At 41.6% G+C, this 21,077-nt stretch overlaps 1 protein-coding gene across 1 annotated transcript in view; it reads right to left on the bottom strand.

Moving 5' to 3' along the window:
* Positions 1-6,137: 6,137 nt before the first annotated feature.
* LOC124751648 (protein sneaky) overlaps positions 6,138-21,077 on the bottom strand; it is a 265,977-nt gene continuing 251,037 nt past the window's right edge. Inside the window, exons 9-10 of the mRNA XM_047248990.1 lie at positions 10,081-10,166; positions 6,138-6,360 (exon numbers count right to left, since the gene is read on the bottom strand). Coding sequence (XP_047104946.1) covers positions 6,138-6,360; positions 10,081-10,166 — 309 coding nt within the window. The remainder of the gene's footprint in view (positions 6,361-10,080; positions 10,167-21,077) is intronic.

Below are 21,077 nucleotides of genomic sequence, written 5' to 3'. Positions count from 1 at the left end.
AGCCCTGGAAACAACAGCTTTCCATTTCATTTGAAAATGCCTTTTTGCATGTGGCATATGTAACTAATTGATCTGCAATGTAATTCCTGTTTTAAATACAAATTCTGTTACATTAAAATTGTCCAGGACATCTACATTGCTTTCCTCAGATAGAGCTCCCACATCTTCATAATGAAGTTATAAAAGTGAAATGAAGTAAAATGTCATGTGGCTAGGGCCTCCCGTTGGATAGACCGGTCGCCTGGTACAAATCTTTTCAGTTTATGCCACTTCGGTGACTTGTGCGTCAATGGGGATGAGATGATGATGATGGGACAACGCAACACCCAGTCTCTGAGCAGAATAATTCTCCGACCCAGCTGGGAATCGAATCCGGACCCCTTTGCATGGCATTCTGTCACACTGGCCACTCAGCTATCGAGGCAGATGTTACAAAAGTGCTACAATATTTTGATCAACATTTGTGTGTGAAAAATTTTTTTAATTATGAAATTAAATAAATCACAATTATGAGGCAACTTGAGAGCATAATATCCATCCATATGTTGACAGTTTGTACCATATAAAAATTATTTTATGTCTTCAATCTCACAAAAATAATTAAATAATAATGAAAATATATTTTACTCGTAATTGACATTCTTGAAAAATGTGAAACTGAAAACCAAGTTTTATGGAGTGCAACTGCATTGCCATTTAAATGCAGTGTGTTTGCAGTTTCCCTCTCTTCGTGCTCAGACAGCTTGCCGTGGTGGTGGGGGAACAGGGAACAGGTCATGAGCCGAATACTTGGGTGCCTCTGCAGCACAAGGTTGATCAAAAGTACCCGCAGCACAACATGACAGACATCTAGTCTTAGCTACATGATAAAATCATACAATGAATGAAAGGCAATAGTTATGGAACTTATAGCTGTATTGGGGGCTGCAAATTCTTGCAAAAACTATGGACTGGGAGATCAGAAAAGATAGTGTGTATGCCATAAAGTCTGGCAATGAGAGTCCCAGATATGTGAGCTAGTTTATTATTAAACAAATGACACAGATATTGGATTGTAAATGAGAGGAAGATTGTGCTCATTGTAGGTGAACCCTGTTTCAATTAAAATGATTCTCATTGCATATTTTTCTGAAGGGAAAGTGACAGCTTATACTATCAAAGGAACAAACTGCCAGTTTGTTTGTAATGCAGTCCTAGTGTGTGGAAGCACTATGTTGAAATGGCATATAGAGCTTCACATCTTTGTTGTTGTCCAAAGAAATAACAGTGTCCAGAAGTATGGAGATGTGTTGCTGCACCTCTTGAGAAGTGCAATTTGTGCACATTTCCTCTTGAAGGCTGATAATGTCCATCTGTATAGACTTGCTCTGGTGAATGCATTCCTCACAAGTGATGGTATCTTTCACATCTGCTACGTCTACATCTACATACACACTCCACAAGCCACTGTATGGTTCATGGTGGAGAGTACTCCATACCACTACTGGTCATTTCCTTTCCTGTTCTACTCACAGATGGAATGAGGGAAAAATGGTTGTCTATGTGCCTCCATACGAAACCTAATTTCTCGTATCTTATCTTTGCCGTCCTTAAGCAAAATGTATATTAGTGGCAGTAGAATCATTCTGCAGTCAGCTTCAAAAGCCATTTCTCTAAACTGTTTTAATAGTGTTCCTCAAAATACCCCCAGGGATTTGAGTTCACTTGAATTCAGAATAAGTCCTGGAATTCTGCAGCAAACGAATGTTAGGCATATTGGTCTATAATTTTGTGGGTCAGTTCATTTACCCTTATCATATACAGGAGTCATCTATTTTCCCATCCACTTGGGACTTCATGCTGGGTGAGAGATTCATGACAACACTTCTGTGTTATTCGTACCTACTGGTAACAAATCTAACGACCCCCTCTGAATTGCTTTGATGTCTTTCTTGAATTCAAGTGGTTGTCAGTCCCAAAAACTCAAGCAGTACTCCAGAATAGGTTGCACTAGCGTCCAAAAATTGCACTAGCTTCCCCTGTGTAGTCTCCTTTACAAATGAATCACATTTTCCTAAAATTCTCCCAGTAAACCAAAGTTGACCATTCGCCTTCACTACCACAATCCTCATATGCTCGTTCCATTTTGTATTGCTGTGCAACAATATGCCCAGACATTTAAACAATATGACTGTGTCAAGCAGCTCACTACTAATGCTATATCCAAACATTACAAGTTTGTTTATCCTACTCATCCATATCAACTTACATTTTATCCATTTAGAGCCAGCTGCCATTTATGTCACTAACAAGAAATTTTATCTGAGTCATCTTGTGTCATCCTACAGTCAGTCACCTTTGACACTTTCCCTTATGCCACTGCATCATCAGCATACAACCACAGATCGCTGCCCATTCTGTCCACCAGATCATTTATGTATACAGAAAATAATAGCAGTCCTATCATATTTCCCTGGGGCAATCCTGATGACACCCTCTGCTCTGATGGACACTCTCCAGCTAGGAAAACATACTGGATTCTGTTACTTAAGAAGTCTTCAAGCCATTCACATACCTGGGATCTATTCCATATGCTCATTCCTTCATTTAAAGTCTGCAGTGGGTACCATGTCAAATGCTTTTCGGAAATCTAGGAATATGGAATCTGCCTGTTGCCCTTCATGTAGAATTTGCAGTATGTCATGTGAGAAAAGGGCAAGCTGAGTGATGCTCTCAAAAACTGTGCTGATTCTTGGACATAAGCTCTTCAGTCTTAAGCAAATTTATTATACTGGAATTCAGAATAAGTCCTGGAATTCTGCAGCAAACGAATGTTAAGCATATTGGTCTATAATTTTGTGGGTCAGTTCATTTACCCTTATCATATACAGGAGTCACCTACACTTTTTCCCATCCACTTGGGACTTCGTGCTGGGTGAGAGATTCATGACAAATGCAAGCTAAGTGAGGGGCCATTGCCATAGAGTACAGTTTGTGAAACCAAACTTGAATTCCATCTGGCTCTGGCTCATTTTCAGCTGTTTCAGTTGTTTCTCTACACCAGGGATGCTTATTATTATGTCATCCATACGAAACTCTGTGCAAAGGTGAAACAACGATATGTTTGTACAATTCTCCTGTGTGAACAATTTCTGAAACATGGAGTGTAAAACTTCAGTTTTCATTTTGCTATCTCCAGCTGCCACACCACTCTGGTCAATGAGTGACTGGATGGAAGCCTTAGACTTTTTAGTGATTTTACATAGGACCGTGTAAACAGACACGCTCCTCTAACATTACCTTTATTCAACAGAAGTTATCGATACCAAAAACACTTTCTACCTTTTAAACAGGTTAATATTATCTCTACTGTTTAACTAAAAGAATTTCATATGATTTTGTATATGATGTATTATATTTCAGGCTAAAATGTATAAAAAGAATTTAATTTATTTTTGTTGTTACATTCTATATGTACTAACTCTATAAGTACCGTTAAAATTACTTTTTTCTTTTTAGAAATATTTGAAATTACAAAATATGTGGCACAGTTAAAATTCATATTATTAATTGCGCAGTCTGACAATATGTATTAAATTTATTTCTTGATTCAGTTATAAAATAATGTTAAAACTTGGTGAAGATTCTTCTTTTGTCAAGAAAGTTTGCAAACACTTTGGAATATTGTGAGTACTGTAGAATGAGGTAGTAGTGGGCATACCTCTGATGTGATAGGACAGGTTTTTAATTTTGGCAATAACAATGTAATTTTTTATTTATAAGTGGAGATTGTAAAGATGGTGTGATATTGAAAAATGTGACAAAATAAAAATAAAGATAAAAACAGGCAATCCATCAGTAGTTATCATATCATTTGGAACCTATAATATCAAAAATTTCAGTCTCAATAATCAACCCCTAAACGTGATGAACTAAACCTAACAACGAAAAAAGAAGATAAGTAAAAAAGTTATTTGTACATCTTACTCCTCTCTTAAATGAGGTAGTTATTAAGAAGTGAGTGACAATAAACAAATGATGTGAGGGAGGGTAAGGTTACAACAAGAAGTTTCTCGGGTTCTTCAGCAGATCTTCTGCTAAGCTACAATGGTGGAAGTAGTTGCATGCATCACACGCAGATCTCTTCACAGTTGTATGAATCTCTACTAACAGTTGCCTGTCATCACTTGCACAGCCTCTTTTGAACTGAGAGTATAATGGCCTTTGCTTCCTCAGTGTTTTCTGAATTTTGTTACTAAACTATGGTGGGTCTTTTCCATTCTTAATCGACTTCCTAGGCACATACTTGTCCAGAGTGTGTTTTAAAATCTGTTTAAACTTTGCCCATAATTCCTCTACGTTCATTGTACTGGAATTAAATTGTTGCAGTTCATTGCCTAATTGAGACGCTAAGAACTGCTTACTTGTTCTTTCTAGCAGAAACACTCCTTAGCATTCTACGCACTCATCAGTAGTGTCTGTGAATCTGAATCCTATAGGGAACGCATGGACTGCATGAAAGAGGTAATGGACAGACCATTAAGAACATATGTTTTAGACCTCCGTACATTTCTTTCTAATTTATTTCACGTCTTTTATCTGTCCTCTAGATCATATGCTATGTGATCAAAAGTATCCAGACACCTGGCTGAAAATGACCCTCCATCCTTAATGCTGGAGTTCAATATGGTGTTAGTCCTCCCTTAGCCTTGATGACAGCATCCACTCTCACAGGCATACATTCAATCAGGTGCTGGAAGGTTTCTTGGGGAATGGCAGCACATTCTTCATGGAGTGCTGCACTGAGGAGAGGCATCGATGTTGTTTGGCGGGGCCTGGCATGAAGTCAGCATTCCAAAACATCCCAAAGGATTCAGGTCAGGACTCTGTGCAGGCCAGTACATTATAAGGATATTATTGTTGTGTATTATGAACAGGTGCTCGATCATGTTGAAAGATGCAATCACCATCCCAGAATTGCTCTTCGACAGTAGCAAGCAACAAGGTGCTTAAAACATCAATGTAGGCCTGTGTTGTTACAGTGCCATGCAAAACAACAAGGGGTGCAAGCCCCCTCCATGAAAAACATGACCTATCATGATTAGTTACTCCACACAACATTTTTCCACTGTTCAATATTCCAATGTTTACGCTCCTTACACCAAGCAAGGCGTCGTTTGGCATTTACCGGCATGATGTGTGGCTTATGAGCAGCCACATGTCCATGAAATCCAAGTTTTCTCACCTCCCACCTAACTGTCATACTACTTGCACTGGATCTTGATGTGGTTTGAAATTTTGGTGTGATGCTCTGGATCGACGTCTGCCTATTACATATTAAGGCCCTCTTCAACTGTCGGCAGTCTCTGTCAGTCAACAGACAAGGTCGGTCTGTATGCTTTTGTGCTGTATGTGTCCCTTCACATTTACACTTCACTATCATATTGGAAACAGTGGACCTAGGAATGTTTAGGAGTGTAGAAATCTAGCGGACAGACATATGACACAAGAAACACCCAATCATCTGACCGCATTCAAAGTCCCTGAGATCCGCAGAGAGCTCCATTCTACTCTCGCACGATGTGTAATGACTACTGAAGTCGCTGATATGGCGTACCTGGCAGTAGGTGGCAGCACAATGCACCTAATATGAAAAATGTATATTTTTGGGGGTGTCCAATACCTTTGATCATGTTGTGTACATTGTCACAAAAGCACATCATGACAGGGGACAAGTTGGACTGCTGTGGGGCTCATTTGTGTGATACACTACTTCACATTCTAGAAATTGATTTGAGGTGAAAATATGTAAGAATCAGAATGAGAACTTACAAAAATGCAATTGTGCATTAAATGAGTATCACTGACCAGCAGAGCCCTTGAGTAATCTCATAAAGAACATACCAATGCCCCTGTGAATCTTGTGTGGCAGCTTAGAATAATCATATCCTCTGTTCTGTCTGGCTGTATCCCAACATTGCATCACTATAATATTACACAGCATTCCATTACACATATGTAATCAGATGTTTAGCTAAAGCAGTAATAGTAATAAGAAGAATATTGCAATTAATACTTCAGTGGCTGTAATAAATTTAGCTACACAAGGAGATAAAATTGGTATGATCTGTAATGGTCTTTACCTTCAACTATATTCTTCAGTCATCAGAGTCCATTTCAGCATTTCCATGAACATGAGTATCATCATCACTGTTTGAACTGGAAGCAGAGCCACTTAGATAGTAACAAGCAAAACAAACTTTTCCCACATCATTCCAGCAGTCTGGGCAATGTACAGTGTAGCAGTTTGGTGTTGTACAGTAAATAAAGGAAGGCCCTTTCCTAGGTCTAGACTCTTTCTGTTGACATATCATGCAGCGCCTGTTGCAATTAAGCAATTTTATAATATATACACAGTTTAGAGATAATGCAATATGGTCCCTACAATATCATGACAAATGTTTGTTATCATTTAACTGAAACAATTAACTACATCTGACATATTCTAATGTGGAAAAATTGAAAAAGAAAAACAAGCAGATGACATGGATGCAGAAAGAAGAATATCAGTATTTGAAAATAAAAACAAATGAGAGAGCTTGGAATGGAAGAATAAATTCACTTCCTGATTGCAGGAATTTGGCAGGAACTTGGTAGTTACAATGTAAATATAGAAGACAAAAAATATAATTAAATCATAAAGATAAGGACGGACAGGCTCTGACAGAACTACATCAATGACAATTTACACCTGCAACTATACTCTGCAAACCACCCTGAGGTCCACGGCAGAGGGTATGTTCCATTGTACCAGTTTTTTAGGGTTTCTCCCGTTCCATTCACGTATGGAGCACAGGGAAAATGATTGTCTTAATGCCTCTGTGCATGCCGTAATTATTCTAATCTTATCCTCACGGTCCCTATGTGATTGATATGTAGGGGGACTGTAGTGTATTTCTAGAGTCACCATTAATTGCTGGTTCTTGAAGCTTTGTTAATAGATTTTCTGACAGTATACATCTGTCTTCAAGAGTCTTCCAGTTCAGTTCCTTCAGTATCTCTGTGATGCTCTCCCATGGATTAAATAGCTCTGTGACCATTTGTGCTGCCCTTCTCTGCATATGTTCAATATCTCCTGTTAGTCCTATTTGATATGAGTCCCACACACTTGAGCAATATTCTAGAACCAGTCATGAGTGATTTGTAAGTAATCTCCTTTGTAGACTGATTGCACTTCCCCAGTATTCTACCAATAAACTAAAGTCTACCACCTGCTTTATCCACAACTGAGCCTATGTGATCATTTCATTTTATATCCCTACAAAGTCTTACTCTTACGTACTTGTATGAGTTGGCCATTTCCAGCAGTGGCTCATTGATGTTATAGTCATAGGATACTACATTTTTTCGTTTTGTAAAGTGCCGAGTTTTACATTTCTGAACATTGAAAGCAAATTGCCAATCTTTGCACCACTCTGTATCTTATCAAGATTTGACTGAAAATTTATGCAGCTTCTTTCAGATAGCACTTCGTTACAGACAACTGCAATAACTGCGTCATCTGCAAAAAAAGTTTGGGGTTACTATTAATACTGTCTGCAAGGCAATTAATATACAACATGAACAGTAAGGATCCCAATATACATCCCTGGGACACAACTGAAGTTACTTTCACCTGATACTCCATTTGATCATACTTTTGACGATAAGTGTAGGTGTGGTACTGAGTCAAATGCTTTTTGGAAATCAAGAAATACTGCATCTAACTAACTGCCTTGATCCAAAGGTTTCACCATGTCATGTGACAAAAGTGTTAGTTGGGTTTCACATGACTGATGTTTTTGGAATCCATGCTGGCAGGCACTGAGGAGGTCATTCTGTTCAGGATATATCATTACATTCGAGCTCAGAATGTGATCTAAGATTCTACAACAAATCAATGTCAAGGATACTGGACAGTAATTTTGTGGATCACTTCTACTATTATAGGCAGGAGTGGCCTGTGATTTTTTTCCAAGAACAGACCTGTTTTTTGTCAGACAGATCTATGATAGATTATAGTTAGAAGAGGGGCTAACTCAGCCACATATTCAGTACAGAATGTGATAGGGATTGCATCAGGTTCTGGTGCCATGTTGAGTTATAATGATTTCAGTTATTTCTCAACACCACTGACACTAATACTTATTTCCTTCATCTTTTGCAGTGGTACAAGGATTAAATTGAGGCAATTCACTTGGGCTTTCCTTTGTGAAGAAACATTTGAAAATGGAGTTACGCATTTCAGATTTTGCTTTGCTACCCCCAGTTTCAGTTCATGCCTCATTCGCTAGGTACTGGACACTAGCTTTGGTGCCATTAACAGCCTTTACATATGATCAGATTCTTCAGGTTCTGTGAAATATCATTTGACAATATCCTATTATGGTAGTCACTGAAAGCATCATGTATTGCTCTCTTGACAGCCAAACACATTTCATTCAGCATCTCTCTCTCTCTATATATAGCACTACACTTTGTTTTACACCTATCATGCAGTAATCACTGTTTCTTTAAAAGCTTCTTTACAGTGACTGTATACCGTTATAAACTGTTCTACTAGGGACATACCTGTCCAGTGCATGGTCAACTATTCTTCTAAACTTGAGCCATAGTTCCTCTACATGCCCCTGCCCTGTGCTGAAAGTTTCAAGTTCCTCAGTGAGATATGGCAATATTGAATTTTTGTTTAGTTTACTGAACGTATATACCTTTCTGCTTGTTTTAGTTATCCTCTGTACTTTGGTAATCATTGCTGCCACAACCACATCATGTTCACTGATATCTGTTTCGATGTGGACATCCTCAAAGAGGTCGGGTCTGTTTGTCGCCACTCGATCCAGTATATTTCCATCATGAGAGGGGTTCCTAACTATCTGTTCTAGGTAGTTCTGAGAGAGGGCATGTAGTGATCTTTCACAGGATATCTCATCACACCCACCACAATAAAAATTATAATTTTCTCAATTGATTGTTGGATGATTAAACTCCTCACCTATGATTATAGTGTGATTTGGGAACATATGTACAAGTGTACTGAAGTTTTCTCTAATATGTTCAGTTACATCAGGAGATGAGTCCGGTGGACAATGGATGGATCCAGTTATCATTTTATGCCCACCCCTGATACTGAGTTTTACCTGAACAATCTCACATGCAGCTTTAATTTCTATCTCGCTGGATTTGAGTTTCTTGTCTACTGTGACAAATACACCACCTCCATTTCCCATTTGCCTGTCCTTTTGATACACACTTAAATTACCCCCAAAAATTTCAGGTTTCAACCACCTTTCTGTATCTAGCATTATGTGAGCTTCGCTGCTTTTCATGAGCACTTCAAACTCTGGCACTTTGTTGTGAATGTTTCAGCAATTAACCATTAGGATTTTAATACTATCATCTGTGGGAGGCATTTATTTCATCCTTACACTGATTATTCTGGGTTTCCTACAGCTATTGTAATCTGGATTGGACGGAGAGTGGCCCAATCTAAAAAACCCTTGTGTGCACCCCACACACAGTCAGCTACCCGAATAGCAGCCTCTGATGTGTAGTAGACACCTGACCCATTTAGGAGGACCCTACAGTTCTCAACCCTATGGTGCAAGTCAAGGAAGTTGCACCCTAGTTTGTCACAAAACCTTGAAGTTTCTGGTTCAGTCCTTCCACTCCTCTCAGAACCAAATGGCCATGATAACTTCCAGGAACAATGCTACACTTAAGTGCAAGGAGGATGACAAAAAACAAATTCATGGATAATGGTTGTTCCAAATGTTATTCTAATAAGTATAAATGAAAAGTGCTTTCTCTTGAAACAGAATTATGATTCTAAATGGAAATAGGTTTCATGTTTTTGGAACACCAGTCTGTACATCTGCCAAGTATAATGTCAATATAATGGATAGTCCAGAGTGGAATCTCTAATTAAAACTCACAACAGAAAAGAATATTTTCACAAGATGGTAACATGACATAGCAGCCCTCTCCACTTTGTGTTGCAGTTACATTTGTAAAAAATCACTTGACAAGAATCACATAAATGTAATATTATTCTTTACATACCTTCGAGCTGCAGGGAAGATCTGAAGCCATGAACAGTACTTCGGATATCGAATGCGCATCACTGTGAGTATATTGCACTGTGAGACCTGTTACAAAATTTTTTTAAATCATTACTGTTTTTAATATATATTATTTTATTGGATGACAATAATTCTTACTTTTTATTTATTGTGTGCTAGCATAACAATTTTAGGATGTATTACAGTATGTAATACTGCAAAAGTAAAAGTTTTACATGAACAAACCGACAGAGTGTAAACAATTAATTTGTAGGCAGCATGTTATATATGTCCATGAACAATGTCAAAAATATGTAAAACCTAGCTACTAAAAGTAATGTATAATTTACATACATTACTTAAAGAATACATGTGGTTATTGTGTTTATAGATATAAGTAAATTGAAGCAGAACATACTGACAAGCTTTTGACCATATCAAGAGTAAGTTATCTTCCCATTTTAACTAAGCTAGACAACTGAACATAAAGTTATAATTGTCCAAGGAGAACAAAACATGAATAAATTGAGGTGACAACAGTTTGCACCTTATTAGGCTTATGATATTATGTTCGGGTCAACCCATGGGATAATACCATATTCTTTTGGATACAACACAGGACTTTTTCTGAAATTAGGTAAAACAGTTTACTGAAACATTAACTTTACTTATCCAGTTGTATTTTTCACTAGACATGAATTTTGTAAAATGGTGTTCATGTCTGTCAATGCCACTTTAGCAGCACTCTCCAGATCACTGCTATCTCATCTTAAGCTTTTAAAAAAATCTTGTATATAGTGGTGAAGTGATCTTTAACATCACTCTTTCCTTTATGTGAACAGAAAATTCTCTAGTACACAGAGTGCAATAAACATCATTACTGTCATTACACAATTTCAAAAATTTGTGCTCATGTTGCTGATTAACATTAAACACACCCCTTATTTACCTTACTGCTAAACAATGAGAAAAAAAGGCAACAGACATAAAATGATAAAAAACATGTAGGTGAGTTACTTCACATACGAAAACAACATGAACACATTGCCCTTGTTGAGTTGCCACTTGAGTAAAGTTGTGGTGGAACTGTTAGCCAAGCCACCCCAGTGGCGTCAATGCTTGCTCCAGGTATAATATATAAATGATACCAAGATCCCAATCAGTGGTACGCACATAACTTTGTTTGCTGATGACACAAATGTTGTTGTAACAGACATAAATAGGGTGTTGCCAACATCTGATTTGATTTCACTGATTTGATTTTTTATTGGTCCAGTTTTATCATATAGCAATACAGCAAAAATTGTACAATTGATACTGGATAGGTCAAAGATAAGTTACAATAATACATAGTATTAGCAAAATAGTAGGCAAATTTTTATACTTATTACAATTAATTTTGTTACGTATTCAGAAATTCTCAGGCAGAATAGGAATCAGTGCTTTATTAGAAATGCCTTTAGTTTAGCTTTGACTTTTGGATGAGTAGCATTTTTTATTTCCTCTGGTTTCTTATTGTGTAGTATTACACCAATGTTAATTATGCTCCTCTGATAGGTGGTTGTTCTGTGATATTTTTGATGTATATTTGATTTCCCTCTTGTACTATAGTTGCGTACATTTTTGTTCTGTAGCAGTTTGCCTGTTTTCAGGAGGTAGTCCCTAGTGAACAAGATAGTTTCATAGATGAATAAACTTGGAACATTTAGAACACCAAGCTCAGTAAAATGGAATTTATAGGACTTCATCTTTTTAAGGTCACAAATTATTCTTCAAACTATTTTTTGCATTCTAAAAACCTTTACACTGTGAGTTGCGAATCCTCAAAAAACGATCTCATATTGGGCTAGTGAGTGTAACTGTGCATAGTATGCCTGCAGTACTGTTGTTTTGCTTGTTGCAGCCTTTAAAATGCTTAGGCCATAGTACACAGATGATAGTTTTCTAGACAAGTTATTTATATGTGTGTCCCACTTTAAGTCTTGCTGAACCCATAGACCCAAAAATTTTGTGAAACATTTTCTAGGGGACCATTTTTTAATTGTGACTGAATAGACATTTGATTAGTTGGAAGAATTAAATGAAAATCGACACACACAGTTTTTTCAGTATTTATAATGAGTTTGTGGCGCTGATGAAATTGACACCAACATCGATATGAATTCATCTTTGGACTCTAAGCATTATCTTTGGCTGTTCGGCCATGTTCAGGTCAGTTCTTTGTGATCCTTGTATGAGTTAAGGTTAATAAATAAACTATTGCTAAATGGGTGTGATTATTGGTGCAATCAACCCGGTAATCCTCCTCACTGGTGACCCCGAGTTGTAACGTCTTCCGTTTTCGCTGTTTTAATGTGTCCGCGACCTCCGCGCCGGTTATTTTCACATGTATTACATCGACACAGCATTCAAACAATGACTTCGGCCCAGCGCCTAATGCCGGATTTTGTGATTGACATGCATCGTGTTGCGGGTCATGTACACCTGCCAGGACTGCAACACGATGCCTCTCACTCGATGATTCTGCCGATTTCGCCGGACGATTTCGAGCCTGCAACAATAAGTGAGGTTAGGAGTGCGAATGACTCTGGCTATCACCTCTTATGGATCTCCGTGCAGTGCGGGACCAATGCCGATTTCTACAAATGCTTCGTCGGACAACCAACTACCTCCAGGACAATGATTTGCCATGCCGCAATCCGTGCAGTACCACGCGGATACCTGCCACGTGGCCAGAACTGCTTTGTTTACAGGTCTGCCTCCTCAGCATCCGACCATGCCTACGCCTGCCTTGGTTCAGCATCAGCACATGCCTTCCTACTTCGATACCTCGGCCTGCAACAGGAACAATAACTTGTTATCTGTGCCTGACCTCCACCTCCGTCCCACTGCTACACCTCAGTCTTTTGTGCCACGACATTCACCTTATCCACACACCGTTTTGAGTGGAGTGACTGTGAACAGTGAACATTCACACATTCCATCCCACGTTCGACATCATTTCCCACACTGTGCTTCTGGACAGCCCACACCTCCGCAGCCTCCCTGCAACACAGGTGGCCCCGGCTCTGATCATATGTCGAGCTTTCCGTGGACTAACACGTGTTCTCAAACTTTGAACTTTTCTCACCTGTTGCCCCTGCGCCAGCTCCAGTCCAGCTTCCGCTACCGTTCTTGACACATCTTGGTACCTCATCCATGTCGGTCTTCTACGATGCATCAATCTGAACACACCCACAACGTGTTGAGCTCCCGTAACCGCAATCAACACATTATGGTGTCTCACCCGCGTCGGCTTTCCGCGTTGCGACGGATCGTGGTCAACCACAACGTGTTACCTTCACGCTGCCACCCGAACAGCCATCATTGCCACACCCCCTGGAGGCACACTCTCCTGGAATACTACAGCAACAACAGCTCGATTCAGGCAGTGCCCCGGTGAACTCAGCTCAACCTGTTCTTCCGAACATTCTACAATGCTTACTGACGCTGCTGCCATTTAATCCCGACAGAGCAACAACCTGGTTTAAAATTGTGGACGAAGTGTTGGACCATTACAAACTCGACGAGTCAGCCAGGTTTCTGTGCCCCATCATCCACCTGCACGACCAGGAGGACTTGATTGCTGACCTGGTCGACACCCCAGACTCATCTACCCGGTACACTCTAGCCAAAAAAACAGTTCTACGTTGGCTTGCATGCTCAACTGAGGCAGCAATATGGCAAGTGCTCCACGTCGAGCAACTAGGCAACAACAAAACTTCCCAGCTCTGAAGACGGCTATGTGCCCTGGTCAGTGCTGATCTATTCTCTGACACAGCTCTCCTCGCCATCTGGTCACATAAACTATCTCCTCACATCTGCTTTGCTCTGGCTCAAAGGTCTCCTGAACCTGTGGAGCAAAGAATAACAATTGCTGACAAGCTACACGATGCAGCACTGCTCTATTTTGCCAGCCACTACCTACCTGACAAGTCTCAGGTTCAGGCTCGTCGCCCAGCGGCCGGGGCCGTACTGTGCTGACCGTTCCGCTCGCTACAGGAAGCAGTAAACAAACACCTGGGACGTCACCAGCTCCGCCCACAGTCATGCCCCCTCCTGCAACCGAACCTGCTGTGGTCACCGAACCTCGGCCACTGCCACTGGCAACGAACTTTCCGCAGGAAATGCAACCGCACTACCCGTACTGTTACTTTCACACACAGTTTGGTGAGGCGGCACGGAACTGCAGACCACCCTGCTACTTCCCAAACGCAGGTCCGGGTGCTGCCTTCTGTGCACAACATGACAGGCACCCCCCAGTGCTCCATTTTGTCTGGGAACAACGGGATAATGGCAGATGACTTTACATTATAGACATTTCATCGGGATACCTTCTCCTAGTGGACACAGGCGCCGAGGTTTCACTGTTGCCTATGTCCTTAGCGTCATCGAACATCCGCCCTCATCACACTTCACTGCAAGCCATGAATTAACTAAACTACAATGCTCGGGTTCAACTTCCCACGTCATCTCACTCTCCACAAACTGCAAACTCTAGTGGACTTTAGTGTGTGAAATTGACAAACCTATACTAGGCATTGACTTCTTGCGACACCACAAACTTTCACCGGACCAAGTGCAAAACACCATGTTTCATCATCCGTCCAAGACTCACTTCCCCTGTTCTCTGTCGAGCAACCTCCACGCCCCCCCCCCCCCCACCCCTCCCCCCCTCCGTGGATATTGGTCCGGGCTCATCTCATCCGTACATGCTCGTCTCTGTTGACGGCGTTACTAGAAACCACGCAGAAGTGCATTGTCAAGCTTGAACACGTCGCCCGCCTACGCAAGGAAAACTTCGAGCTCTCCCTCCGGCTCCATGAAACACAGCTCCAGCTCTCTGCTCTCTGATGCAGCAAAGGAATTACAGACACTACAGCAAGGACAAAGCAAGGTCAGTAAGTGCGCCGAATCTGCTTGCAATCCCAGCAATTGAGCCTCCGTGTGTTTACCTCCCACTTCCACTCACAATTGTGCTATCAAGATTGCCATAACGTGTACTAGCAGTTCCACAGGGACACACCCTTCTAAAACGGTAGCGTTTGACACTTAGCCGGACACATGTGTGCATGCATGACGAGCGTCATGTGTTCCCGAACTGATGGCTCCTAACATCCCTCCGCCGCCCCCCTCTCGGACAGCACCTTGAACTATGCAACTTCGGCTCCTACGCGCCGCTGTGTGACCGCCACTGACAACACAAACAGAGCACTCGTGCCAAGAATTTCGCCTGCGACCGTGCTGCCACAGGCCGCGCCCTCGGATAATGGACTCACTAACGGCTCATGAGCTCTACCGAGCTCACCCAACCAGGGTACCAGTGCTTCGGACTGGCGGCCATCTTGTTGCGTTGACTCCTGGGACACATTGCTGCCTCGGCTCCCGTCGGAACCGCCCAGTGGCTCCAAATACCATGACCACGCCTCACCTGCCCCGCCCGCCACACATTGTTAACAAACCACCTCCCGTGTAGCCGGCAACATGTCCATCATCAGCAACGGCACGGTTCACAAGCTTCGCCTCTCGCCAGGTCCCCTGATCTCCAGTAAACCACGTCGACTTTGTCCCAAGCGCCTCTCCAACCTTAAAAATCAGATTTATGAACTACTACTCTCTGGCATCATTGAACCCTCTGCCAGTAGCTTGTCTACGCCTATACGTATGACACTCAAGAAAGATGGGTCCTGGGCCATGTGCGGAGACTATCATTGACTAAACACACGAACAATTATGGACACCTACCCCATACCCAACATTGCCGACTTTACCAGTTCCCTTGCAGGTGCGACCACGTTCTCTGTCATTGATTGCAAATGGGCCTACCACCAGATCCCCATGGCACCTGAAGACATCGAGAAGACAGCAATCACCACCCCGATTGGGTTATTTCAGTTTCGATTCATGCCCTTCGGTCTGAAAAATGCAACCCAGACCTGGCAATGCCTCATCAACGAAGTGCTATTCGATCTAAAATTCTGCTTTGCATATCTTGATGACATTCCTGTATTCAGCTCCTTCATTGAGGACAACATTCGACATGTGCAAACTGTTACGAACACTCTCACGGCAGCAGGAATCGAGACCAAACTGGACAAATTGCAGCTACATCAACCCACTGTCACTTTTCTTGGTTTTTGGTTCTCTGCCGACGGCATTGCACCGCTCCCTGAGAAAGTACAAACAATACTAAATCTACCCAGACTTTCGTCATTCAAAGAGCTCCAACGCTTTCTGGGGAGAGTTAATTATTATCGCCGACATCTACCTTGGGCTGCGGAGATTCAGGCTCCACTGACGGACGCTTTGGCAGGCACCAAGACTTCTGGATCTCGGCCCATTCCATGGACCCCTGCTATGACTGACTTTCACTGCCTTCAAAAATCTTCTTGCCGAGGCCTGCACCATGACACATCCTCATCACAATGCGCAGCTTTTCATCACCACAGACGCGAGCGATACTGCCATCGGTGCTGTCCTTAGCCAGGCAATTGACAGCCAAACTTCGCCTCTCCAGTTCATCTCGCGCAAGCTCACCAATGCACAATGGAAATATTCCACGTTTGACAGGGAGTTGCTCGTGGTCTACGAAGCGATTAAGCATTTTAAGACTGACATTTAGGGACACTCTTTCTATGTTTTAACAGACCACAAACCCTTGGCTGCAGCTATTACAAACCTGCCAGCTGACCCGCCTCCTCGCTGCTTCAGATATGTAGACTTCATATCTCAGTTCACCACCGATATCAGACACATAAAGGGTGCTGACAATATAGTTGATGATTTCCTTTCATGAGTCGATGCTGTCCATTCACTGTTAGACCTCTCTGAACTGCCTACCCTCCAACCCGCCGATGAGGAAACACAAAACCTGATTTCAGACTCTACTTCTTCACTACACTTTGTCCGCACCACCTTCGCTGGCATTTCTGGTGAGATCTGTTGCGACAACAGTACGGGCACATTATGCCCCCTCATCCCAACCATGCTCCATCCAGCTGCCTTCAATGCACTGCATAATTTAGCCCACCCCGGTGTTCGTGCATCCACCCGCCTCATAGTGGAGTGCTTTGTGTGGAGAAATGTCAACAAGGACTGCCAGCAATGGGCACGCTCCTGCATCGTGTGCCAACGCTGAAAAGCACACAAGCACACTTCACCCCCCCCCTCGACGCCTTTTCGATCCCTCCTGGGCATTTCCAGCATATTCATATTGACATTGTCGGCCACCTCTCCCCCTCTAACAGCTTTCGTTATGTTCTATCGTCTATCGACCAAAAAACTCGCTGGGTCGAGGCTGTCTGCCTCCCCAATATTACAGTGGAAACTATTGCTCGAGCTTTCGTCGAGTCATGAGTATCACGTTTTGGATGTTCAGCTATCATCATCCCCCCGGACATAATCCACGATATCTCAATAATACTGTGTGATTATACACTGTTTGTCGTGTCTTTCTCTTCATCCAGTGCTCATGACACAACCTCCGCCATTCCCTGCCACCTGGTGAAATGTGTTCCCTTCCGAGCCGACTTCAACCTGGACATGCTTCGTGTGTTCCCCATGCCCACCGGAGACATCGTCCTTGTCGCTCCGTTCCACCCGCAAACTGCCGGCCTACCTGTCTCGCCGCATGCCCAGTATGACACCCGGTTCACTTCAACGACTTCCAGGTTTGGTGGCCGAACCTTGCTTCTCGACATCTACCCACACAGCTCTCTGACAACGCTGTCAAGCTGACCGAACCACCCATGCTGATGCCATAGTCCCCCCCCCCCCCCCCCACCGGCCTCTCAAAAGTACTCCAAACTGCAGGAGGGGGGGTGGGGGGGCATGTGGTGCCGATGAAATCGACACCAACATTGATATGCATTCATCTTTGGACTCTAAGCATTATCTTTGGCTCTTCTGCCATGTTCAGGTCAGTTCTTTGTGATCGTTGTATGTGTTAAGGTTAATAAATGAACTATTGCTAAGTGGGCGTGATTATTGGTGCAACCAACCCGGTAATCCTCCTCAAGTTTGTTTTTTGTGAACCACTCAGAAAGTCTTTTCATAGAACTTTCTGCTGTAGACTGCAAAATTTCTGGACTGGATCCGGTGAGCAATATTCTGGAGTCATTGGCAAACAGGATAGTTTTTGTGGGACTCATATATTCTACTAAGTCATCCACATAAATCAAGAAGAGTAGCGGACCTAAGATTGAGGCCTATGGTACGCCATATTTTATTGGTAATTCGCTAGAAAGAAAGGAGTTGTTTCTTGTTTTATTCATTTTGTTGAATTCATACTGAAGTGATACTTTCTGCCTGTGGTTTTTTAGGTATGAACACAACCGGCTAAGTGCTACACCTCTTACTCCTTGTCTTTCTAATTTTTTGAGCAGGATGTTATGGTCCAGGACGTCAAAGGCTTTTGATAGATCTAGAAAAATACCTGCAGCTAATTTGTTGATCAGGGGATTTTGAAACGCAATCTAAAAATTCAAAAATTGATGTCTATGTAGATTTAGACTTTCTAAAACCATGTTGTTGTGCTGCAAGAGGTGCATATTTATTTGTTGTTGTTATGGTCTTCAGTCCTGAGACTGGTTTGATGCAGCTCTCTATGCTACTCTATCCTGTGCAAGCTTCTTCATCTCCCAGTACCTACTGCAGCCTACATCCTTCTGAATCTGCTTAGTGTATTCATCTCTTGGTCTCCCTCTACGATTTTTACCCTCCACGCTGCCCTCCAATACTAAATTGGTGATCCCTCAATGTCTCAGAACATGTCTTATCAACAGATCCCTTCTTCTAGTCAAGTTGTGCCACAAGCTCCTCTTCTCCTCAATTCTATTCAATACCTCCTCATTAGTTATGTGATCAACCCATCTAATCTTCAGCATTCTTCTGTAGCACCACATTTCGAAAGCTTCTATTCTCTTCTTGTCTAAGCTATTTATCGTCCACGTTTCACTTCCATACATGGCTACACTCCATACAAATACTTTCAGAAACGACTTCCTGACACTTAAATCTATACTCGATGTTAACAAATTTTTCTTCTTCAGAAACACTTTCCTTGCCATTGCCAGTCCACATTTTATATCCTCTCTGCTTCGACCATCATCAGTTATTTTGCTCCCCAAATAGCAAAACTCCTTTACTACTTTAAGTGTCTCATTTCCTAATATAATTCCCTCAGCATCACCCGACTTAATTCGACTACATTCCATTATCCTTGTTTTGCTTTTGTTGATGTTCATCTTATATCCTCCTTTCAAGACACTGTCCATTCCATTCAACTGCTCTTCCAAGTCCTTTGCTGTCTCTGACATAATTACAATGTCATCGGCGAACCTCAAAGTTTTTATTTCTTCTCCATGAATTTTAATACCTACTCCAAGCTTTTCTTTTGTTTCCTTTATTGCTTGCTCAATATACAGATTGAATAACATTGGGGATAGGCTACAACCTTGCCTTACTCCCTTCCCAACCACTGCTTCCCTTTCATACCCCTCGACTCTTATAACTGCCATCTGCTTTCTGTACAAATTGTAAATAGCCTTTCTCTCTCTGTATTTTACCACTGCCACCTTTAGAATTTGAAAGAGAGTATTCCAATCTACATTGTCAAAAGCTTTCTCTAAGTCTACAAATGCTAGAAATGTAGGTTTGCCTTTCCTTAATCTTTCTTCTAAGATAAGTCGTAGGGTCAGTATTGCCTCACGTGTTCCAACATTTCTACGGAATCCAAACTGATCTTCCCCGAGGTCGACTTCTATCAGTTTTTCCATTTGTCTGTAAAGAATTCGCGTTAGTATTTTGCAGCTGTGACTTATTAAACTGATAGTTCGGGAATTTTCACATCTGTCAACACCTGCTTTCTTTGGGATTGGAATTATTATATTCTTCTTGAAGTCTGAGGATATTTCGCCTGTCTCATACATCTTGCTCACCAGATGGTAGAGTTTTGTCAGGACTGGCTCTCCCAAGGTTGTCAGTAGTTCTAAGGAATATTGTCTACTCCGGGAGCCTTGTTTCGACTCAGGTCTTTCAGTGCTCTGTCAAACTCTTCACGCAATATCATATCTCCCATTTCATCTTCATCTACATCCTCTTCCATTTGCATAATATTGTCCTCAAGTACATCGCCCTTGTATAGGCTCTCTATATACTCCTTACATCTTTCTGCTTTCCCTTCTTTGCTTAGAACTGGGTTTCCATCAAAGCTTTTGATATTCATGCAAGTGGTTCTCCTTTCTCCAAGGATCTCTTTAATTTTCCTGTAGGCAGTATCTATCTTACCCCTAGTGAGATAAGCCTCTACATCCTTACATTTGTCCTCTAGCCATCCCTGCTTAGCCATTTTGCACTTCCTGTCGATATCATTTTTGAGACATTTGTATTCCTTTTTGCCTGCTTCATTTACTACATTTTTATATTTTCTCCTTTCATCAATTAAATTCAATATTTCTTCTGTTACCTAAAGGTTTCTACTAGCCCTTGTCTTTTTAGCTATTAGATCCTCTGCTGCCTTCACTATTTCATCCCTCAAAGCTAGCTACCCATTCTTCTTCTACTGTATTTCTTTCCCCCATTCCTGTCAATTGTTCCCTTATGCTCTCCCTGAAACTCTGTACAATCTCTGGCTCTTTCAGTTTATCCAGGTCCCATCTCCTTAAATTCCCACCTTTTTGCAGTTTCTTCAGTTTTAATCTACAGTTCATAACCAATAGATTGTGGTCAGAGTCCACATCTGCCCCTGGAAATGTCTTACAATTTAAAACCTGGTTCCTAAATCTCTGTCTTACCATTATATAATCTATCTGATACCTTTTAGTATCTCCAGGGTTCTTCCATGTATACAACCTTCTTTCATGATTCTTAAACCAAGTATTAGCTATGATTAAGATATGCTCTGCGCAAAATTCTACCAGACGGCTTCCTCTTTCATTTCTCTCTTCCAATCCATATTCA

Source organism: Schistocerca piceifrons, chromosome 1 (assembly GCF_021461385.2).
Source record: "Schistocerca piceifrons isolate TAMUIC-IGC-003096 chromosome 1, iqSchPice1.1, whole genome shotgun sequence".
In the NCBI taxonomy this organism is placed as follows: domain Eukaryota; kingdom Metazoa; phylum Arthropoda; class Insecta; order Orthoptera; family Acrididae; genus Schistocerca; species Schistocerca piceifrons.
This window is presented reverse-complemented; position numbering and strand designations above follow the sequence as displayed.